The 25104-nt window shown below is 44.5% G+C and overlaps 1 protein-coding gene across 1 annotated transcript in view; it reads left to right on the top strand.

Annotated features, from left to right (window-relative positions):
- The window catches only part of LOC142590426 (hemicentin-1-like), a 158799-nt gene extending 147106 nt beyond the window's left edge, over window positions 1–11693 (top strand). The window contains exons 8-9 of the mRNA XM_075702554.1: window positions 4339–4366; window positions 10454–11693. Of these exons, the coding sequence (XP_075558669.1) occupies window positions 4339–4366; window positions 10454–10472 (47 nt within the window). The 3' untranslated portion in view covers window positions 10473–11693. The remainder of the gene's footprint in view (window positions 1–4338; window positions 4367–10453) is intronic.
- The last annotated feature ends 13411 nt before the right edge of the window (window positions 11694–25104 follow it).

Genomic DNA, 25104 nt, shown 5'->3' with positions numbered 1-25104 from the left:
TTATTTTATTGGCTATAATATATTCGATTAACTTGCAACATGATGAAGTTAATGATATCGGACGATAACTAGTTACTAGGGTTTTGTCGCCTTTTTTCGGTAGGGGAACGACACGTGCAGTTAGCCAGTCTGTAGGAAGATTAGCCATAGATAACGAGGAACGGAAGATAACAACAAGAAAAGGGGCGAACGCTTCAGCGTATCTGCGCAGAAAAGCGTTCGGTATGTTGTGTGGTCCTGGAAATGATTTAGCTTTGAGGTTCAGCAACATCGACACTACACCCGGTTGCGAAACAATATCAGAGGTCGAGTTACATGACATGCGGTTAAGGTTTATACCATCATCGAAATTTGAAAAAAGCAATCTGAAAATAATTATTGAAGTGCTCAGCGATAGGTTGTTTTTCGACAATGACATGGCCCTCGTGAACAATTTGGTCAATTGATTTGGTTTTTGCGCTTAGAAAAGCCCAAAATTTTTGGGGTGCCGTTTGAATAAAATTTGTCAATGTATGGTGAAAATACCAGCGCTTAGCTTGCCGTACTTCTTGGTTGAGTTTATTTTGGATTTCGTGAATTGAAACACGTGAGGCACATCGTCGTCTCAGGCGCTTAACTTTTCTATTAAGGTGCAAGATGCTTCTCGTTATCCAGGGAGTAGACTTGGAAGTTTTTTTAGTTTTATTAGAATAAAGTTGCTAAGGCAGTGAGTGAGAATTTCTTTAAATTTATGCCAAAGCACAGTAGCATTGTTACTGTGAAAGTTATCAAGGCATTGTTCAAGATAATCCAAGACACCTTCGTCTCTGGCACGAGAAAAATCTTTAACAGTGGTTGTTTTAATTTTTTTGGTGTGAAGCACATACAAAGAACAACAAAAATATACCAGACTATGATCAGAAATTCCAGGCTCAACTGAAACAATATAGTTTTCTAATGAACGACTTACAAAAACGAGGTCAAGTATGGTTGCTGATGTACCATAGGTGTGCGTTGACTGTCTCACAACCTGTTGTAGACTGTGAGACAGAATGATGTCATGCAAGTAACCTAAGTGTGAATTTATCCCGGTGCAGAGAAACCCGTTCTCGCAATCAATATCTGGTAGGTTAAAGTCGCCTATAAGTACTGTTTTATCGCTTGTGAATGAAACCATGTGTTCAAAAAGATCACGAAAAAATTCTGGCGGCGAGTCAGGTGCTCGATAAACTGCAAATAGCAAGAAAGATTTATCCCAGCAAGTAAGCTTTATTGTAACAGATTCCAAGTTACCGGCCCGACATAACAGAGTAGCGGATATCGTTTCTTTTACCAAAACCGCCACCCCGCCCCCTCTAGTACACCTTTCACGGCGATATGCTCGATAAGATGGAGGAAACACAACAGCATCTTAAATATTGTCATACAACCATGTTTCTGTTATAACAACCACATGGGGATTGTAACCCATGACAGTTGTCCCAAGGCTTTCCGATTTATTAGCGGCACTGTGGCCATTGATGTTTAAAATTCTCAGTTCTTTAGCGCCAGGGGAAGTGTAAGCGGAGGCAAGTCAGTCATTTTTCGAAGTATTTACATGGCCGTCAATTTTGATCCTGAAGTTCTTACTGGTACTAGGTTATTGGTCAAAAGTTTTCGGGCTGCACACACTTCACCTGCCTCTCACGCGACGTCACAATACCGCAAAAGCTTACCGCGTCAAAGTGACACGTACGTGTTAAAGATGCAATAATATGCCGAACAAAACTGAATTTTCTTCTGAATAGCCGCAGGCTGCCCCGTTCCGAAAGGAATAAATAATGGCTGCCGCCGATCGCTCCGGCACTGGATACTCGCCCCTGCCGGCGAGCATGTGCTTATTTGCGTGTAATAAAACTTTTTGCGTGGCCGTGTAACGTTTTCAAGAATTTTCGGCACATTTGCGACCTCCTTCTGCCAACTCTTCTTTGCTGAGGATCCGTTTTAGGGTCATTCTTAAGCTTACGTTGCATGCCGCCGCGATTGTCAACGAGCCACCGAAAGCTAAGTAAAAGAAAGCAGTCCCATCGCAGACGCCGCCACCACCCTCTTCATCCGGTTATCGATATTCAGTGCAGTGGCTCGGCCCCATCGAATCCCTCTCCACTTGAGCATGCTCCTCGCCTCTTGTGAGACAATTAGATAAGACAAGCCGCTCAGTGCAGGCAATGTTATTCGTTTTTCAAACCTGACTCGTATGAATGAGGGGAGCATTTGATTGGTTTGATAAGAGAACCCTGCGGGTGACTGCACGATGCTTGCGTCGGCGGGTACGCATATTTGACGTCAGGAGATTGGAATAAAAACATATTGAAACAGTTTTACGTTATACGGCCCCAAATGTGCAACAAAGTGTGTGACAAACTTATCGCTTTGGCGCGCTAGTCCTAAAAAATAAATAAATTATGGGGTTTTACGTGCCAAAACCACGATCTGATTCTGAGGCACGTCGTAGTGGGAGACTCCGGAAATTTGGGTCCCCTGGAGTTCTTTAACGCGCACCTGAATCCAAGTACAAGGGTGTTTTCGCATTCCGCCACCATCGAAATGCGGCCGCCGTGGCCGGGATTCGATCTCACGACTTCGTGCATAGCAGGACAACCGCGCTATTCCTGGTGCGCTCAGAAGGTATCGCTCGTTTTCCGAAGAAAGCATGTCGGATTTTTTCGACCTCACTCGAGAGAGTGGACATAAGCAAGCAGTGCCTCCGACTGCAGTGAGGGAGAGACGGGTGTGATTTGTGCGAAAGAAGCCATTCATTTCCAGAATATCAAACAACACGAGTAACGGACTAATAATTACTCATCGCAATAATTCGTGCACGCATCGCTACTCTTTGTTTTGCAGCCGGAACTTATTTCATCAAGAGCAGACTAACTTGAAACAATGGTAGTCACTCGGAAATCTCAAATTTTAGAGCACTGTTTTGTTATAAAAGGACCGTTAGCGAAGGAAAATGCTCCATATATCAGAAATCAGGGGTGGTTTCATACAGCTATAGAACAGGCCTTCGTGTCATACGGAAAAAGTGCCTCTAAAATGACTACCCTCCAAATGAAACACAAGCAGTGGCGGATCGCGCACACCCGTATGTCGTTGTCATCTGACCTTTTATGTGCACGTGTATGCGTGTCCTTTCATGGGCAAATTGGACACCGAACGGTAACTTTGATGCATCAAGCCATATAGTCAAGGATATATTCAAGGATCAAATTACAAACAATATATTTTTCCCGGACGTCTCACCTCCACCCTCGCACACGCACGCACGCGCTTCTTTGTTTTCGCTTTTATACTTCGGTTTTATTGGAGTCATCATCAGCGATCAAGACACAGTGCGCAGTGAATTTTCTGCCTCACTTTCTGTTTTGAGTATTTGGTGTTCTAGAGAGAGGGTGTGCGCATGGCGCGGCGTCGACTACGGGAAGCCTTCAAATGTCATCTGAACGAGGCTAAGGAATCCATAATATCTGTCACTCTAGAGGAATGTTCGTGGCTGTGCTTTCAGCCAGCTGCACACTGCTTCACTTGTGACCGTTTCACTTGTTTCCTGAAAAAACGTTTGTCAGCGCTTCATACGCACAGGGATCACAATGAAAAAGAAAAGCCGTTATTATCATACAGCGACAAGGACTCCTGCTTTGTCTTTTATTTCAGTAATAATAGAAACAGCTAGAACACTTAGAGCAGGTGTAAAGGATGTTGAAAGATCTTGGATATTGCATATGTAGTGTTGTTTCAAGTCCGTACGTTCGCCACACTAAATATGCTTAGACGTGTGCGCCCAGATCGCCAGCTGCACGTTAGTGCACCAACAGTGAGCATTTCTTGTAATTACTGATTACGGGGAAACGAAACGCGTCGAAGACATACTTACGTAAAAGTTTGCGTCACAGTCTACAAAAGTAGTGTGTTTGCTATGATTAATGATTGGGCCAGCGTGCCTCTTTCTCACAAGTACTTAGGGGGTTGGAAGCGCCGAACGTCAAAGAAGATGACTATGTACGACCATTTTTAAACGCGTCTAGGCACTTCTAGATGTAAGTCTTGACAACAAAACCACCTCCGCACGTACACATAATCCTTGCCTGAACTTCACGAGGTTTCATTTCCACCAGTTAAAGGAATCTGCTGGCTATTACATTAAAAAAAGTAGAAGAAAAAAGGTATCCACATGTTTCTTTCATTCATAGCTGCTCATTGCGTAATTGCAGCAAATATTTTGCGCGCTATTATAGGGTGCTTTAAGTACTTGAGCAAGTGGTCTTGCATATGTGAGACCTGGGTACTTGACTATATCTTTTTTCTGATGTTTTCCAGGGCGCAGACGGCGACCACCAGAAATATAGTAAGTGACGCTTTTGTTTCTTTTTGGTTCGTCACTTTCTGGTTTACGCAGCCAGCAAGAATTTGAAAGTACAGTTGTGCAATTCATTCACAAGGACACTCTAAAAACGATGAGGATTCACCAGAGCATGGCAGATCGCCAGACTAAAAGGGGGACTAAAAGTTTGATTTGGGGCTTGTTGTTTTATTCTTACACTGTAGACATGGCTACACTCTAAAAGGCTGACGACTAAGAACCAACCATGTCTACAAAGGACTAGTCAGTCATTGTGCATTGTGGTGCGTGTTCCGTTCTTCATCGTCCTTGTATAGTGCAGCCCTGTATGTATAGAAAGAGGGATGCGGCCGACGGGCGGATGGATTTCTCTCGCTCCATTCTCTCACATGTTGTTGTTGTTGTTGTTGTTTTATTTCTATTCTTGCCATACAAATTATCAGACACTGACTGAACCCATAGCCAGAGGCTAGTGTGGGGTTCAGATACAAAAATGCACGATGGCAATGACACAACACTTGTGTAAAATAGAAAGCCCAAAGTCACGGCGAAAGACCAGAGTACACTATACAATGAGGAGAAAATAATACAATATGCATTTTACAGGAGAATGAATAAAGATCTGTAATGAACAACACTGTACAACAAACGCAAACCGCGAACGACTGTCACATAGATCAAATAAGGCTCAAAAAGTATGTTCTTAATGCTTTATTAGTTTCGTGGGACTGTTTTATTTCTGGGGGTAAAGCATTCCAAACCTTGGCTCCTGAAAACTGCACCAATCTTTCACTGTAGATGTTATTATTCGGTGGCAGATTAAAGTTACTATGTGTGAGGTTTCTCGTGAGTCGAGAAGGAGAGCGAAACAGGGAGGCATTGAAAGGTTGGTTATATTTTACTATGTTGTTTACACACAGCGCTATCTTTAAAGACCGCAAAAGATCGAAAGGAAGGATATTTAATAACTGGAAAATTGGTTTACTTGGTTCAGTATACTTGCTTTGTGTTATAATTCGGACAGCCCGTTTTTGTAATCGCCGGATAGGATCAAGGTAAGTGTTGTATGTTAAACCCCATGATTCTACACAGTATGTTAGATGACTGTTAATAAGGGTAAAATAAAGGGTACGCAGTGTATGTGTGTTAAAATAATCACGGGCCTGTAATAAGGCATAACAGCCAGAAGCCAACTTTGAACAGACTGCGCTAATCTGTCCGCCTACTGATGTCTACAGTCCGCCTACTGATCTGCCTTTTCTACCACTGGACGAAGAAAAAAAATTAGTCACGATTGCCTCCCCACTGGCTGAACAGAAACCTTTATCTGTTTCACTCTCGAATGTGGACCGATTGCAACTCTAATCATACAAGCGCTTTCAATTTCGCCCCTTCTCTGGTGTCCTGTCCACGCAGCTCTGTCTTTCTATACATTATGTTACTCATTGACAAGAATTCCGACAGAAAACGTACGTGGTGACGGAAGTGAAGTGTGCCCGTATTCACACAAAAGACTTGCAGCGTATGTCTTCCTAAAAGCTGATGCCAGCTGATCTGGATCTTCGGCACATTAGCGAAGGCGGCCGACCAATCATAAAACGGCACTTACGAACAAGAATCTTAGTGAAATTGGTGCCAGATGTCCCCAGAAGTAGATATAACTATAGAATCATGCACCCTTTGGGGAAACACGTTTTATAATTATTCGCTCTAACGGTTACGGGTCCCAATGAAGCACTACAGATTAATTTTGCTATTAATCTGTAGTTAGACCTCTTAAAGGGAACAATTTTCCCATAAGGCAAAAGAAATGTTCTCATAATATAGTACGGAATGTAAATAATTTGTTTTCTTCAAAGGGCAGACGACCTTGTGTATTTTCGAGCCACCGGCAAACGTTGCGCCTGAAAGGTCATGCTTTGGTCGCATCCTGGTCTTATTATTACCACGTGACAGTGGATCCAGCAACAACAAATTTGTTGTGCTAAATAAGGGACACATACCTACTTGATTTTGTTCACTAGGAAAGAGAGGCGCGCAATAAAATGCTTGCAGCGTCACCTGCTATACAGGCATGGGGTATTAGGTTATGTTTTCGCTGATGCTAAGGCATTTTCAAGAATATGAGCTGTCACATGTAAATGTCGGTCGCTACTCACCTGACAACGTAAATAAACAAATCGAAAATGTTCCCTAAAACCAAAAATACAGTCTAGGGAGTTTCGTACTTTATATATACTTGTAGGACTGTGTTGTAGATGTAAGCATCGGTTTTATGTACAGACGTTTCTTTCCAGTATACATATCTAACGCCACTGAGAGTATTTCTGCCCATGAGCACCCGCCGGGGTTGCTTAGTGGCTATGGTGTTGGCCTGCTAAGCGCGTCGTCGCGGGATCGAATTCAAGCCACGGGGGCCGCATTTCGATGGGGGCGAAATGCGGAAACACCTGTGTACTTAGATTTATGGGCACGTTAAAGAACCCCAGGTCGTCGAAATCGCCGGAGTCCCCCACTACGGCATGCCTCATAATCAGAAAGTGGTTTTAGCACGTAAAACCCCATAATTTGATCTTTTTTTGCCCATGAGCGCAACAGAGTACGTACACTATGGGGAACCAGCGCTGTAGTTTCGAGCTTACACACAGCGCCCGCTTGCGCATGTGGCGCGCATGGTTTAGTCATGCAAACGGAAGTGAACAGACAGCGGCGGTACGGTGGGGGACGCTCAAAACGTGTGAAAGAAAGGGAGAAAAAAGAAAGCTCGGAAGCCGTCGTTATTCCTGCGTGGTTAATTGTCACAACTAGAAAGCCGTAATATTTCCCTCTCATTCTATTATTTTTTGTTAGAAATACTAGTAGAGAGGCCCCGACGTTGGAGTCTGGCACGCTCGGTCGCACACAGTTTTAACTATTTCTTCAACAGCTTCTCCGGCAAAATATCCGTGCGCGTTTGATTTTATTGAAAGCGAAAATGACAATGCTTCTATACTGAAAAAATATATACGTGTTTTTAGTACAAAAATATGTAGAACTGGCATTGTTTCGTGGGTGCTAAGAGTAATGTTAGTGCCAGGTGGCGTATAAATAGCCACTCGGTTTATAGCGGTGCGTGGTGTCTTTTACAGTGCCTGGTGACAAAATGAAAAGGAAGAAAATGAGAATGCTAGTCATGCAACCTCACAGCGGACACAGTGCGCCCAACGCATGAATATCCCATCGACGCTGCACCGGCGCATCGCCGTGACCGGTGACACGAACATTGGTTATGCAGCTTCTATTCCAGGCATAATGATGTCCGCTAGAGTAAAGTTTCGCATTATGTTTATTTTATATGAAAACCGCGTCCACGGTCGAATGTTTACAGCCCAACGAGAGTTCAGTTCAGCTGCAGTGCACGGCTACTGAAGGTGCTCAGCTAACCGGCTTGGCCGTGCTCGCATCGCAGCTGGCAGCACTGCAAATACTGGCATGTTTTCTTCTTTCGTGTGAAATTATTGCGAGGAGAGGGTGAAGCAGCAACAACGGTAACAAAACATTGCTGCTTGGGAGCCCGCCGTTGGCTACACATTCGAAGTGAACCGGAAAAGGCCGTGGTGGCGGTGAGGCTGTCGGCGACGCCAGAGCATAGCGGCGACCTCTCCTCTGTCGCTGAACGGCCACGTCGCTGGGCCGCTGGGAGACCTCGCAGGGAGATCCTCTGTGTGACAGGCGTACTGCAAACAGCGTGCAGCAGGCTGCCATAACGGGGCCACGGCTTCGATTCCGGCGCCGCACATCATAAGTGGCTCCAACAAAATCAACGCCACTCTGCTTACGAAGCGACTGTCACTATTTGCGCCTGGAATATGCAGAAATTGAACAAGTGGCCGGTTATTTGAAATGCGACGGCGGTTATAGCTTCTTTTCACTTGTAAATTGTATTTCGCTGAAACCCTGAACCACCGTTGTCAGGTATGGCTTTCTGAACCTAGAAATCAATTTACAGCATGTAATGCTGGCAGTTATTCTGCATCAAGGGGCTGTGGCAGTGAGTCGATCCTTTTGAAATCGTACCGCAGCAGGATCGACGATATACGCTTACAGCTGCTGGTGCGTGGCTCTCATGCAATTATCTGCGCAAGGCTCTTATAAGGGGTTTTTCACAACTAAATTCGTCCACTATGATCGTAGCCTCTTCTGTGTTTTCAATATTCACGTTGAAAGAAACGAAAAACAAAAACAGGCCAAACTCTCTAAAGTAACAGTTTCGTAAAACGTAAAAACAACGTGCCCCCTGGGGCCCCACGTTCGTTTGGGAGACAAAGTTGCCGCGCTTTCCCACTTACGGCGCTGAGGGCCGTTTTTCACGAGTGCTCCCCATGGGCATCGCTGGCGCCGCATAAGGCGCAGAATAAACGCAACGCTGTCGAGTAAAGTGCAGTCAGTGTAGAAAGTGTAGGGCGACTAGTCACTTCCTGGAAAAAAAAACAACGATTAGCACTTCCTTTCTTCTCAGAGTGCATATTTCTGAAAACCGGCTTGCCGAGTGTAGCGAGACCTACCACACTATAATACTTATTGTCATTTATGGGAAATGATGTTGAAATCTGATGTTATTTTATCGCTGCTGTCATTGCAACAAAAGAGACTATTATAATCGACTGAGCTCAGATGAAGCGTTTGGATCTGTTTCAGAAGCTACTGCTTACTCTCATATGAAGAGCAGCGGAAAACATGTACAGGAATGAAAGAAAACAGTAAAATATGCCAATTATAATTATTCGATACCTAGGTGCTTTACCTGGATATTGCTTGATCAATAACCGCAATCATCTCGGCGTCTTCGTCGGGATTCGCTAAGTCTGCCATGGTGTTTTATGACAATTTATTAGATTCATAACCAGCTCTATCCTAACCCCAATGTTGTATGAATAACCATCACTTCATTGCTTGTGTCAGCGTAACCTAAAATATTCGGACGATTGCCCTCAAGCTTTAACATAATGAATATGATGAGTCTGATGAAAAAAATAGAAGCTTTGAAGTTATACGCTATCCTAATTTTCTTTTCTTTAAAAGGAAGCTTTAGATCGGGCCCAACTCCGACGCGGCCTATTCAAATACATGTAAAACCCAAAAACGCTTTTCTGAGATAACCCCTAAACAGATTTTAATGAAAGTTAGTGCATTTGAGAGAGAAAGTTAAATTCTAATGACTTTTGGAAGCGGAATTGCAATTTAGGGCCTGAATTTTGTTAACGGAATATTAAAGAATTCGCAAGTATGAAAAACATAGAGGCACGAAGCTAATAAACTAATGGCTCTGCATGAAAAACAGATATCGCGGTTCTCTAAACGACACCACTACATCACTGAAAGCGGACAAATTCGACATATAAATTTATATCTTAATGAATTTGTTACGTTGTCTACAAGGGTTCTGCAAAAGCTGCATTTCCGGATTACATAATATTTTAGATTCATGTGTGACATATAAGTTTTGTATTCGTTAGATATACTCTCACATGCAATTACAGAATTATGATATCATTTTTCCTTGCCAAGTTATAGAGTTGTAAACTTGACAGTTCCGTTTTCTGAAAATTTTCAATCTTTGCCAATTTTTAATAAAAGATTAACCACCTGAGTCTAAAATTCGAAACAAACAATCACTAGGTTTAAGCTTTTCTTTTAAATGCAGCAAACCTTGTCAAATTTGGTCCAGTGGTTGCCGAGAAAATGAATTCTCCTTTTACAAGTATTTAGATAGGAGCACCACAGATAAAGCGTCCTCTTAATTCTTTGACTTTCTACATAGCTATTGTTAAGACAGAACATTCTTTTTTACATGTAGCAGAGCGGTGAGCGCAAGGTCATTTTGGTTTATCAAATGTGATTAAGTACAAATAGCACCAACATTTCTGCTATGAAAGAAGGGTTACTGTCGGCTAACATTTACTGGGTGCTAAAGTCATTTTACACTTGAATGCTCATTGCTTAACACCCGTGTAGCTTGCCTTACACGGTAAATCCTGGCTCCAAACCCATGCGTAACTGTGCCTTACTTTTTTCATCCCTCTCTTCTTTTCACTCGCCCGTGGTTCCCAGCAGCCTTCAAGAAATCAAGTGACAAACAGCCGACGAGGGTGAAACTGTGGAGCCAACTCCTGGCGTCGAGCGTCATTAATGTGTGTCTGCTAACTGAGCGACGCCTAAGACCAACTATCTGTGATGTAACAGTGATGTGACTGTGGACATTCTTCAAAATGAAGCGCGTGTGTGTGACTTCAGCAGTGCAGAAAGTGGGTGCAGCCGTCTGCTACAGGTCAAGCGATTGCCGCTTCTTTCCACAGCACTTCTTCAGACGTCGCGCTTGAACTGTCCCTGCAGCTAATGCAAAACCATTACAAGCCATTACGCACCATGGACTGTTGGGCACAACGCCTTTTTATTCTAAAAACCCTTCTGGGAAAACAGCCTCCCATTCGGCATGTCTGAACTTGCTTCGAAAGAGTAGTGTTCGGAGTACTTGGGAGCTGTTAATACGTCGCTCTAGAACAAAGTTTGTTTAGTGAGCCTTCAAGAGACCGCAATGGTGCCTGTTTGCCACAGTGGTCTGGGGTGCGGTCCCGGTCGGCTTGATTTTGACTTTCCTTCCACTATGACATTGCTCATGTCGCTTATACAGACAATGCTGGTGCCGTGTGTGTGAGCTCGAGGCTAAGACGCGGCGACCTGTAAATCGGGTGCCCAGTTTCTGAGCCTGTGCTGTGTTCACTAATATGAATCTGAGAGGCCGAATGTGAGAGAGGCCTGTTATATTTTCGTTGACATATTCAGACCTTCAACGTTGTTAAGCGCGTTGTCACGCGGACAACGCTCAAGTGGATCCATTTTGGGAGTGCGCTAGACGTCACAGTGAGCGAGCGAGTGAGTGAACGAATTATTATTTTAGCGTTGTAAATAATTATGTCACAGTGATCTCATTGACATACCAGCTTTTTGAAACATGTACGAAGTGTGCAGAATTAGCCGAGTGTGAAATGAATTTTGTACATAGGTGTTGATTTATTTAAGCGATAGCTAGACCGAGTTTGCTTCATGGTGTATGTATGCGACAAAAGCCTGACGTAAGCGGTCTCATGAGCTTGCGTTATTTGTTTTCTGTTGTTGGGCAGTGCTACATACGCTGTATTGAAGTGCGACTCGAAATGACTCATTGCCGGCTGCGCCGCTTAACTATCGAGTTGAAATAAATTAGGTCACGGCAGTTTTAGACAACTGTTCTGATTGGTTGAATATCCGAATCATTTATCTAAGTCTAAATAAACCCATCTGTAAATAAATACCTAAATACATAAACAATTGAAAACACATACAATAAGTATTGGAAGGCGTCTCTGCGTTTCTCCCAATTAGGATTATGGTGGCTGGCTAGGTGAGGGGGCGAGGGGGCGAGGAGGGCGAGGTACTCATGGTGTAGCGCAGTTTTAAGAATTATCCTGAAGGGCACCAAGTTCTTCATGTCTGCGAGAAAGTACCGAATAAAAGTTCGAAACAGGTTTATTGCCCTTTTAACATTAGCTGATCGCGTGGCTCGAGCGTACTTTCTGACAGAATGGTTCAGTCTAGTCCGTTATGTCGGTTGCTGTTCGTGTCACACGAAATGTGATTTTCAAACAAATGCGAAACTTTTCCTCAAGTATGTAGGTGACAATCTGCGGCGTTTCCTTTTTGTGGGCACTGTCTCGTCGGCGGCGGTAACAGTGTATTCCTCGCGTCACCTTTTCATTCGCAAAAAGCGCGCCATGCAGTATCCGCAGGCTGCAGGCTCTTGCAGTGCCTGCCTTCGGGCACTACAGCGTGAACCAAAACAGGTGCTCCGTGAGGCATTGCTCTTTTTAGGGAACGTGTTTTGTCGCTGTGGCAGTCGGGCACTTGACTAGCTTTTTGTGACTTTTGCTAGGTGAAAGTTTAACGCTCGATACCGGTTTTGGTGCCTTATTTACTTCAGATTTTCATGTTTATTTTATCGTCGTCATGACAACATCGGTGACAGCATAAAAAAATTGTTCTGGTGGGCAGGATATGGCTGGAGAGTTTGGGCTCATTGTGCTGCAATAACGGCTGTTCATAAATGAGTTTTTTTTTTTCACGAAGATTCGCTATTTTAGCATACATATACCATTGGATGCCAAAATTACTTCGTCAACGGAGAGCACTAGCGTCGCTCCTTCACATGACGGTTGCCGGCGGTCTTACTGGAATAAGTCCCGAATGTAAACCCCACCATTGTGACGTGATGCACCTCTCCTGGTGGATTTCGCGCAGCACAGAAGTCAGTGACCACGTCTATTCTTCCTTTTCGCTATGGCATGGCCGTGGCGCTGATTCCACTGCATGCAATTTGTTTCCGCAGTCTTGCTTTGGAGTTTGTTCACATTTTTGGGGCACTTAGACGACAGGCCTTTCACAGATTAGAGCTTGGGCCCGTGGCCTCGTGCGTCTGCTATTTGCGAGGCCACAAAGACGCTGGTGCGTTTCTTGAAATGCACCGGCCTGCATGACCGCCTGTGACTGCCTCAGTGATGAACGCTTGTGTGTGTAACAGTGCAAAGTGTGAACTTCTCTCTTCCTTCTCCTCTTTCAATCCCCTTTCCCATCCCCTAGTGCCAAGTAGCCTGCCGGACTCAGCCTAGGTAACCTCCTTGCCTTTCCCTTATGACTTTTCTCTCACTCTCCGTGCACATTTTACCCGTCTTGCTTAAAAAGGATTCAAATTAGGTTCTGGTAAAGTGACCCGCTTGCATCTAAAATAGATTGTGTTTACATAACGGGTGATCGCAAAAATCAAACTTACTTATTAGGTTGCTTGGGTCATGAGTAGGTCCTTGTGTTCTAATTTATTCAGTTTGTATTATTTGGTTGAATTGGTTGTTTGATATGTGTTTAATTGCAAAAAGTGGAGAATGTGCCTTCTTGTTGCTGTTTTTCGCTTGTTAACTGTTTAGGCACGTTCCCTAAATGTGCTTTATTGCCGTAACTTTATTTCATATCGCCCTCATGATATAACTATATTGATACAAGGCAAACACATATTTAAACAACGTGCGCAGGTTCATACGCCCCCTCAAGAGGCCAACGGCGTATTGGAGGAAAAGACGACGAAATAATGGCACGTGTTTTCGTCGCACGCACTCTCATCTTTGGTGGCCGTTGTCAGCGTCTACAAGAAGAAGAAGAGGTGAAGCGACGCTTGAGGGAGAAGAAGGCATTCCTGATCTCCTGTTTTGAACGTGGCAGTGCTTTTTATTTACCCCCAGGGCACAAGTTAGCTCACAATAAATAGTTGTGTCTGGACTCCCTTAACTGTTCATTACAATTCTGAAGTCGCCATCGTAGCTCACTGAATGCATCTTCTTGTCCACTTTGCCAGACGATAGGCATATCTTCCTTCGTTAATCGCGTTAACGGCTCGGCAATCTTCGAAAAAGTTTTGACGAAACGCCTGTAGTAGGCACAAAGTCCTAGGAATCGCCTGACGGCCTTTTTATCGGTTGGTCTAGGAAACTTTTCTACTGCTGCGCTCTTCTCAGGGTTAGGACGGATGCCTTCGGAGCTAATCACATGGCCGAGGGAAAGGTGCTCATGGAAGCCGAGGTGACATTTTTGGGACTTTATCGTCAGCCCTGCTGCACTAGTAGCTTTGAGCACAGTCTTTAGTCGTTGCACATGCTGAGCAAAGTTGGTAGAAAAAATCATGACATCATCAAGATAAACCAGATGGACTGCCACTTTCACCCGGAGAGCACAGTGTCCATCATCCGCTGAAAGGTAGTAGGTGCGGTACAGCGGCCGAAAGGAAGTACCTTGAATTCGTATAGTCCGTCTGGTGTGACAAATGCTGTCTTCTCACGATCGCGTTCGTCCACTTCTATTTGCCAGTATGCGCTTTTGAGGTCGAGAGAGGAAAAGAATTTCGCATCCCGTAGTCTATCGAGGGTGTCATCGATCCTCGGAAGTGGACAGACATCCCGCTTTGTGATGACGTTTAGCTTCCGATAAGCAACGCAGAAGCGCAAGGTCTGATCCTTTTTCTTTACCAGCACCACAGGTGAAGCCCACGGGCTGGTCGATGGTTGAATTACATCGTCTCTAAGCATTTCTTCGACTTGTTTGCTGATGATCTCTCTCTCCTTCGGTGACACTCGGTAGGGATGCTGGCAGATAGGCCTCACAGCTTCGTCGGCAATGATACGGTTTTTGTCGATGGATGTTCTCTGGACTTTCAATGTCGTTGAGAACCACGAGGCGAATTCTCGTACAAGGTCCGCTATTTGCTGCTTCTGGCTCGGTGATAGTGCTGCTCCTATGTTGACGGACGCGAGTATGGAGTCTACGTTGTCAGAATCCAGAAGTGCAGCGTCGAAAGGGCTCAAATCCGTAATCTGTTCATAGTCGTTAAGGCGGGCAATGACGGTTCCCTTCGCAACATGCTGGACTTCATTCCCAAAATTAGTCAGCAAGACATTTGAACGCCCGTCACGCAGCCGAACAACACCCCTTGCCATACAAATCCCTTTTTCGAGTAAGAGCCCAGTGTTACTGTCTGCTATTCCTTCATAGTCGCTGAACACGGTGCTTCTTAGGGCGACAGCTATGTTGGATCTTGGGGGTACCGTGACGTCGTCGTCTATAATCTGAAGCGCATCAAATTGTTCTTCACACTGGAACGTCGCGATGGCGTGCTTCGTTGAGAACGACACACAGGATTCCTGCAAGTTGATAACTGCACCGTTCGCCTGCAAAAAGTCCATTCCAATAATAAAATCCCTTGAGCACTCAGACAGGACAATGAAACTGGTGACGTATGTAAAGCCGCGTATTCCGATTGTAGAAGTGCACCTGCCCACCGGGTTGATAAGGTGTCCTCCGGCGGATCGAATTTGCGGTCCTCTCCAAGGAGTCAGCACTTTTTTTCATTCTTCTGGCAAGTACTTTACTCATAACGGAATGGTCTGCGCCTGTGTCTACTAAAGCAGTAATTTCGCAGCCGTGTATAAACAAACATAAATCGGAAGCAACGTCACTCTGTTCGCAACTGCTCTCGCGTCCGTCGTTATATTTCAGAATCAGCGCTGGAGGCTCTGTTCTTGCGTCGACAGCGGCCTCACCTCCACAGGTCGCCGGTATTAGTTTTCCCGACGTGGGCTTCGGAGGCGGCGCCTTGGGGAGCTTGACGATGGACGCGGGCTCGGTGATCGATACCTCAGCGGCACTGTTGACCGAGGTTGATGTTGCTGTGTAGTCTGCTGGCTTTGGCGCGTTGACAAATACTCCTGGATCTCGAAAGGGCGTTCACCGTTTCTTGGGCAAGGCGCGTTTACGGAAAGCCCCCGAAGTCCCGCTATGCGGTATTCGCACATCCTGTAGAGATGACCAGCTTCGCCGCAGTGGTAGCACAGTGGTATTCTGTCAGGAGTGCGCCATATGTCAGCTTCCCGGAATCTCGTGTCCCGCGGAGACGGCAACAAGCCAGTTTCGGGTACATGCGTAGTTGCCGCAACGGAAGTACGTCCTGGAGATCCTCTGAGTACCTCGGCGTACGACACCGTCAGCCGTACCGGTGACGACGCTTGTGGCTGTGTTGGTGGGTGCTGTTCACGGACTGCTTGTCTCACTCCTTCGCGAACCACTTCTGCTAACGAAGAGACCGCTGTGGGGCCGTTGTTCAGCTGTTGCCTCTGGAGCTCTTCTCGAACCACAGACCTTACGAGTTCTCGTAAGACCTCGACGCTGTTCCCGAACATTGCCGACATCGCATCCATAGAGGAGACGTTCATATCGCGGTTGTAGAGTCTCGCACGCTGTTGAAGAGTCCTTTCCATAATTGTCGCCTCGGAGCGGAATTCGGTGACGGTGCGTGCAGGGCTGCGAACCAAACAGGCAAAAAGCTCCTGCTTTACACCGCGCATCAGGTGCCGAAGCTTATTGTCCTCGCTCATGCTCGGACCGGCCCGGCGGAAGAAGCGGGACATATCTTCGAGATACATTGCCACGCTTTCGTTGTTTCGCTGACTTCTTGCTTGCAAAGCGGCTTCAGCTTTTTCCCGGCGGTCTGTGCTCGGATACGTGGCCAACAGCTCCCGTCGGAAGTCATCCCACGACCGGAGGACAGCTTCATGGTTTTCAAACCACGTTCACGCACAGTCTTGCAACGCGAAGTAAGCGTTGCGGAGCTTCCGGTTTTCGTCCCATCCATTGTAGTCAGTGACGCACTCGAAGCCTTCCAACCAGTCCTCGGCGTCTTCGAAAGTGTCGCCGTGAAAAGGCTCGGGCGTCCGCGGCTGATCAACAACGATACGGGTCGAGCCTGTCTGAGGTGTCATTTCAGTATTGTATGCTGCTGCTATTATAGTTTGCTCCGGCAAAAGAGGAAACTCAGGCGGCTCACCACGCAGGCGTTCGTGCGCTGGTGGGCAGGCGTGAGCTCGTTGGGTCCGAGATGGCGTGGTTCCAGGCTGCTTTTTCCAACTCCAGTTGGGCTGGAAATCACTACCTAGCAGCTCCACCAGAATTGTAATGAACAGTTAAGGGAGTCCAGACACTGCTATTTATTGTGGGATAACTTGTGCCCTGGGGGGGTAAATAAAAGGCACTGCTGCGTTCTAAACAGGAGATCAGGAATGCCTTCTTCTTCTTCTCCCTCGAGCGTCGCTTCACCTCTTCTTTTTTTTTGTAGAGGCCGACAACGGCCACCTACGATGCGAATGCGAGCGGCGAAAACAAGTGGCATTATTTCGTCGTCTTTACTTCCAAAACGCCGTTGTCCTCTTGAGGGGGCGGACGAACCTGCGCGCGTTGTTTAAATATGTTTTTGCCTTGTATCAATATGATCATGAAACAGGGGCGGTATAACGTAAAACTGTTCCAAACTTTTCTATTCCAATTCTGCTATCAGCCCACCACGATTGGTCAGAAACTTTTTTGGACCACCCCCACTTCACCTGTCTGTCACGCCATGTCGCGAGAACCGCGATAGCTCCCCTCCTGATATGATGTTACACACTGATTATGCATGATTGGACCGAACAAAAGAAAAATAGTTATTTCTGACTCGACGCCGTTTTGCCATTAGCCCTCGGCTATTGGTCAAAAGTTTTTGGGCTGTACCCACTTCACCTGCCTCTCACGCGACGTCACAATACCGCGAAAACTCACCGCGTCAAAATGACGTATACGCGTCAAAGATGCATCAATATGCCGAACAAAACTGAATTTTCTTCTGAATAGTCGCAGGCTGCCTCGTTCCGAAAGTAATAAAAGATGTCTGCCACCGATCGCTTCGGCACTGGCTACTCGCCCCTGCCGGAGAGCATGGGTTTATTTGCGTGTAATAAAGCTTTTTGCGTGGCCCTGTAACGTTTTTGAGAATTTTCGGCACCTTTGCGACCTCGTTCTGCCAACTCTTCTTTGCTGAGGATCCGTTTTAGCGTCATTCTTAAGCTTCCGTTGCATGCCGCCGCGATTGTCAACGAGCCACCGCAAGCTAAGTAAGTTAAAGCGGACCAATCGCATACGCCGGCACCAGCCTCTTCATCCGGTTATCGATATTCAGTGCAGTGGCTCGGCCCCATCGAATCCCTCTCCACTTGAGCATGGTCCTCACCTCTTGTTAACCAATCAGATAAGACAAGCCACTCAGCGCAGGCAATGTTATTCGTTCTTTGAGGGAACAAAAGTGGCCTCCTATGAAAGAGGGGAGCATTTGATTGGTTTGTTGAGACAACCCTGTGGGTGACCGCCCGATGCTTGCGTCGGTGGTTACGCAAATTTGACGCCAGGAGATTGGAATAAAAACATATTGGAATAGTTTTACGTTATACGGCCCCAGCTGTATTTGTGTAGAAGCTGGTGACACAACAGTTGCCACAATTTCCGGTTTATTTCAAGGTATTTGGCGCCACCGGCCTTTTCTGTTTGCCGCCAGGCCTTTTATGTTTGATTACTCTGATCAAGCAACGTATTCAGAAAAAAAAACAAATTTTTACAAAAAACAATAAAGTTTGACAATGGTATCAAAGTTTTCGTCTTGCGCCAAAAGCGAATGCAGTTTACCGCACAAGGTGCCAGGAGTCCGTGTTGACGGACACCGCGACAATTTGCGGCATGCGGACACAGGCTATGTTTCAGGGCCACGATTAAGATATCGGGTGGCGCCAGCGCAACTAAGCGAGCTCCGTGTATCGTGGGCAGTCCAGAAGCTTGCTACATTGGCACACGCCCCTCCCATAAGGCGAAGTTAAGCGAACAACAATTCTAAGCATCTCAAATCCCCCGTTGTGTATTCGACGACTCTATTCCAGGAAGCAATGAATATACAAGACGCCTACCCACGTTTGAGTGCCTCACACTATATATAGCAGTAAGACCGCTTAAATGCCAATTAGTGTGGTACAACTGTAAGTGCATCGCACAATCCCACAAGGTTTCGCGCGCCAAAGCACTGTGTTAATGCGCAGCTCCAGAAAGCGATCAGGTGCGCAGTGTCACACCATTCGATGAAACAAATCGCTCGCGTTAGTCTCCTTCTTTATATATATATATATATATATATATATATATAATTATAATTATAATCTGTTTAATTATAATCGCGTAAGCATGCTATTGTTTGTACACCACCAAGCGTAAATAACGCAAAAAGATGCAGAACAAATCTGCATTTATTTCAGCTCACGCGTCAATACGTCAATAAAAGCCGCGAGGAGGAACAGATTGAGCGAAACCGGGTGAAGTCACTTCGTCTTTTAGGAGACCAGTAATGTTTGAAGAGCGTGCTTACTAGCGCAATACAAGTACCCGATATAGCAGGCAAAAGGTGCAAAAGCTTTTTTTTTTTACCTGTCTTGAATTGAGAATGAAAGGTTTTGGCAGAGATATTCATTGAAGAGCTAATCTGCTGTGGCTCATGCCGTGTCCTCGTCTGCTGCGATGTTTCAAATAGTAACCACCACCCATTTTCTTTCCTTTCTTTGCCTCCCAACCCGCACTTCGAGACTGCCAGTTGCCACTATAGGAGCGTGACAGTTGCAAATACCCAACGTTGAGTTTTTTTTTTCCCGGAAGGTCATCGTCGTCGTAACAGCATGATGACCATTATTTCTTCATGTGGACATGTGGCTGTGGACGAGGATAATATGCGACAAATTTGGGGCGGAGGGCGCCATTAACGGCGATTCGCTATGAGAAGCATAAATGCTGTGTGACATTAAATTGATGGTGACAAGGTGCTTGCCCAACGCGAGTTTACTTCGAGAGATTGTTATCGGTATGAAGACAGCAACTATAGTGTCGCACAGATGAGCCGTGCCTCCCATAGAAGTTTATTTCGGCAGCAAAGGTTGCCCCAAAATACCTGAATTTCTATGAAAGTTTAGGCAGCTACTATTAGCTTATTTGCTTCACAACACGGAATATGTTCCCTTGGTATAACTTTTCAAGAAATTGGAAGCGAGGCGACGCTTCGGTGACTGCAGATGGCTAAAAATATTTTTTTTCATGATAACGCTGCCGTGAAAACAATCAAACGCAGAAGCATGAGTGCATAAAGCAGTTTTATATATCGCGAATGACAGCAAATATTTCAGAGACCCCCCCGCTTGCCCCCCACCCCCAAAAATGGAGGAAACGGACCTTGTAAACGTTATACACGAATGTAATTTTTGTGCTCATTGTTTTAGTAATCTTTCTATACAAAAGCGGTTTATTTCTTTTTGTTTCCATTTGACTGATATTTCGTCGTTTTCTGCGAAAGCAAAGGTGGCTTTAATTTAGAAAAGCTTGGCTTCGGATTCTTCCAAGCGCACCATCTATGTGCACTTTGTGATGAAAATTGAAAGCGCGAAGGGGTAGAATGCATGCACCTTCAAAGAAAAGTATGTCTAGAAATAGTTGAATACAAGCTTACATTTTTGGTGTTTTAGGAATATTTGTAGGTTGCAAGGAACGCATCTGCATGTTTTCTTTATTATTTGATATGAATGATTAAAATTACGATTGGAATGCATAGAGAGAGAGACAGAGAGAAATGTTTAATGAGCCGAAAGGTGGAGAGGCTGGCCGGAGGAGCGTGTCTCTTGTTTGCAACTCCATGTTGCATACATAGGGATGCAGGTATCTTTCAAACCTGTTAGCGCTTGAATATGTCTGGGCACGCTGCTTACTTTCACTGGAACAAAAAATCTGGAAATATATTTTTTTCATGTAGAGTCGAGTTAGCGCGCAATAAAACAAGGCGTTAAATACTTCACGGAAAAGAAAAAGGTTCCCTGCAGTTTGCGTCTGCGTTCGAGCAACTGAACAACAGCCTGTCAGTTTCTATCTCTGTCGGTTCCAGATACTGCAAGATATTTTTGTTCTGCGACACAGAAGTATGATGCCTTCTCCATGCCCCTTCCGTTCACCCGTTATAACATGTAACCACTGCTGGTGAATGAAAACTCAATTTGATCAAATGAACAAATCGTGTATTTTACGTGCTGCGTGGAGCTGCAATAAAGCAGCGCTTATTTTATTACATTGATGCGACTATATACTATAGTCCCCACTGAAGCTTTAATGTTAGTGATTTCACGGTTTCCGTGTTTTTTTTTGTTTTCTTGGTGTAATAAAACTATTCGAAGCCAATAAAGTCGAGGTGCCTGTTTGTTGAAGACTCATGTGAGATTATTAAGGCCTGTTTCTCACGTTGCTGTAATCTTGCTTCTTGGCTAATTTGACTCCAGTTTTCACTCACAAACCGAAGTGTGCTTTTGCTTGGTTTAAATGTATATTGTCCAACCTTGATACGTTTTGGTATGGCTGCCGAATAATGGGCGTTGCATTTACGTTATTTGGCTGTCTATGTGTGATCCCGTTCAAATGAAGATATCATGATGTAAGATGTAAAATGCTTTATCTCGGCTATTAGCATGCCTTTTAATTATGCTTTCATGGCACAGAATGATAGCAGCGACCGTGTTGAGTGCACTTGATTGCAGGGCAAAAATATTAAAGAAGAGGTGAGCTCAAGCGGCTGTGTATAAGGGCGACAAAGCGTGCAGTCTGTACACTACCCCTGGGTGTAGTTCGTTCTACTTCAGTGAATTTGTTGTACTTCAACTGCTTAACTGATCTCAATATTAAAGTTAAGTAAGATATTTATTAACATTGATAGGAGCAGCCACGTGCGGTAAATCTATTGGAACAGGCAGCCGTGCAGCCTTTGTTATGAGCTTGGATCGCTGACGATACGAACTTGTATTCTATATTATAGAACGTATGTATACCTGCGCCAAGAACCGTTGTCAAGGTCAGATACCGCTAGAGAACTTCGAGTGCCTGCACAATATATCATATTCTCCATGTCGAACACCCCGTGTTTTTGAAAACAGCTGGATCCACCATCTGCCTGGCCTGCTCGCTATGCCTTCGCATCCCAAATGGACTCTGCCGACGCCAGGTAAGCCTATTTTTTCGGCTATAGCTAAGAGTGGCTTTTACGAAGTCTTTTGCTTATTGCATCTAAATGGCCAACAACGTTATATGTGTTGATTTGAACACATTTCTGTGTGACTGTCCTCGGAACAACGTAGACGACCGCTCGCAACTGCGCTGGATCGCTTTGGTCAAATACCATCATCAGAGCAAAACATTTTGGGTTGTCGGCTTCACAGGCCATCACAGTGGAGGGCCATGAGAGCACTGCTGCACTTTTTATGGACATCAGAGCTTCGCGAGCGGTTGTAGCTTGAACTATAGGGTTCGTTGTGCTGTGCGCGACCCTGCGCTGCGATAGTATGCGGCCATCGTGACCAGTGGTGATCCTGTGTCTATGCTCCATATCTCTCTCGTCCTACTTTCTTATCTTTTTACCTCCCCCTTCCAAGTTCCCTAGCCTAGGGCAACAGACAGGATTTCGCGTTCTGGTTAACATCCCTGCCTTCCTCCTTTCTTGTGTGTCTCTCTCTACGAGAAGCACTGGGAGCCGCCAAAAACTTATTAAACCTGGACATAAATTTAAGCGTATTTCGGTCCGCGGCTCTGTCATTACTCCACGACCTTTCCTGTACCCAGCTGTTGTCTTTGCAAGAGATCTCAAATGTCGAGGCTCTTTTTGGCACATTGATTGTACGTAGCACGCAGGCGCACAACAGTTTAATAGCATTGTATACTCTCACGATGCGCCGACTAAAACAACATTAAAGGAACGATGAAAAAGCTCGATGCGTTTTGAGTTCTGTACACTTGCGCCATTGCAGCAGGAGGACTGCAACTACCAGAGTTCACCATGGCAGTGGCGGCGTGGCGCAACCTGCAGTGAGATCGCTCTTTTCGTGCTAGCGGAGGCACGTGAAAGTTATTCCACCGCAATCCACATAACTCCCCAAATCGGCATCGGAATGAGCAGAGGCTCTGCATCCGTTTCGTAAAAATCAATTCCAGGGTGAATATTGATGGGCTCGAAAGCTTGCGCCATGAAGAATTCACGTATTCTAGGCGAAGTCAGTGCAGCTTCTGAAAGTGTTATATTTGTTTTTGTTTCGAAAGTACGTCATTTATCAGCTCATTCAATACGAAGGAAAGAGACTCAGAAGTTATTATGAAGCGTGCACTTGCTCATCGCTTGCTTTTCCTTTGCTTATGTGGCCGTCCATTTGTAACGGCATCTAAAGAAATTTGATTAATGCCATCGTTTTAACTAATTGTCATTGCATTCTGACCGACCTCAAATCTGCCGCACAAATATATTTATCCCCTTTCGTGAGTAGCACTATGTTCCCGCTGTGGTCGGTATTATGTAGCTTAAAAACAGCTTGATTGTCCCCGTCTCTGACAGTGACCGTTTAGTCCTATGAATATGCGAGCTGACCTATATCTCTGCGCTGGACATACCGAGTAGTCAGAATCGAATTGTATTACTATATATAAAGTTTTTACGAAATGCAATACATACGAGGAGGCCCCGCAGTCGGAGAATAAATTCAGACCTCTTGGTCATGGTATTCACGAAAAGTGAATTGATTTATAGCAGCGACAGTAAAAAAAATTTGTGAAAAACAAATTAGGAGGGCAGCAATTATTAAAAAAAACATACTAGAACACGAAAAAAGAAAAGAATTATGCAACAAGCTTAATCAGCAACATATAGAAATATAAACAAATTAAAGAGAAAAGCGGTATGTTCTATTGATTTCACATATGATTAATAAACGAAATATAACATACTATAACATTTACCAATGACAACGCAACTGCATATAATATGGAGTATATGAAAAAAAATGTTATCTAGCTTCAAAATGAACTTTCTGGCTTCAAAATGAACTTTATAAATGCGCTAATCAAAGAATATAGTGTAATTCATTTTAAAACAAATAGCACTAAGCTCCATAACAAGAAAAATCGCTTAAATGAACAGTTTATTTGCCGTAGTTCGGACGTTGAGCCCTAGGAGGCTCTGGTTAGGGGCAAAGCTTGTGCTGCTGATGTTGTGTAGTGAAGAAGACGGAATGAAATAAAAAGGGGACCGATTGTTGATATGCTTAAATAAACAGATACCTGGATAATATTTAATTATGTCGGACACGGTAAGAATAACATTCACTTGTAATAATTGTTTGGCGTTATTGTAGTGATCGAGAGCTAAAAGTTATTATTTTTGATTGCTCTGTTCTGGACGATTTGTAGTGGCGCAAAATGAGTACTGTGTATTACCCCATGCATTTATACAACTGTTTATATGTTCTGTAAGGAATATGTATAAGGAAGAAGGTTGTAAGGAAATGGGGGCAAGACAGATGACGATTATCGTTGTTTGGCAAATATACACCCCAAAGGGTGTAACTGTTTTTAGAGTTAGGTGAAAGCTGTCAAGCGCTATAATCGGGCTCCCACTGCGTGTTTTCCATCATCTCATTTACTTAACTTTGTATGATATTTCCCGTTAATACATACATTTCGCTGAAAACGTTCCTGTATTGTAATTTGTAAACGTTCCTGTATGTAATTTTGTAATTCTTCATTTGGTAATATACAGGGTGATAATTTTTAAGGCTAATGGAATTTTTTAAAAATCGCTTCTTGCAGATAACATAATTCTAGTCCTTGAGCTGGATTATTCAGAGAAGCGGACATAACTTGCACGGGAAATCAAAACACATATCAAAATAATTAACAAAAATCCACTAATTACGTTGTCAATTAATTCATTTATGGCACATATTGCAATTTGCGAATTGTAGCAGGTGAGTTTGCAAGGTGTATCCACTTGGAATGAATTTACAGAATGACGCCAATATGGAGATAGGCGGCAGCAAACTCACCGTAAAAATGCACCGTTCTTCCACTTACATTTTAAACAAAATGCTCCTTTATGCATTGAAGCCCAAAAGTAACTCGAACGCCCATGTATTTCGTTCCACATACACTTTGGGAAATAACATGTTCAATCTGGTGTCATTGAGGAAATTAATTTCAAGTGAATACGTCATGCAAGCTGACCGACTGCAATTCGGAAATTGCAATGTCTGCCTGAAGCTTTAGCTCGGGTGCTCCCATGTAAATGAATGTGAGAGGAGAATTCGTCTTCCTGCGCAACCACTGCAACAAATTTGACGAGGTTTGTTGCATTTAAAAGAAAAACTTAAAATCTAGTCACCGTTGGGTTCGAATTTTTGACTTGTACGTCGTTAAACTTTGTATTAAAAATTGGCAAACAT

This window comes from Dermacentor variabilis, chromosome 1 (genome assembly GCF_050947875.1).
Source record: "Dermacentor variabilis isolate Ectoservices chromosome 1, ASM5094787v1, whole genome shotgun sequence".
Classification (NCBI taxonomy): Eukaryota; Metazoa; Arthropoda; class Arachnida; order Ixodida; family Ixodidae; genus Dermacentor; species Dermacentor variabilis.
Note: the sequence above shows the minus strand (reverse complement) of the source record. Positions and strands in the feature narration are given on the sequence as shown.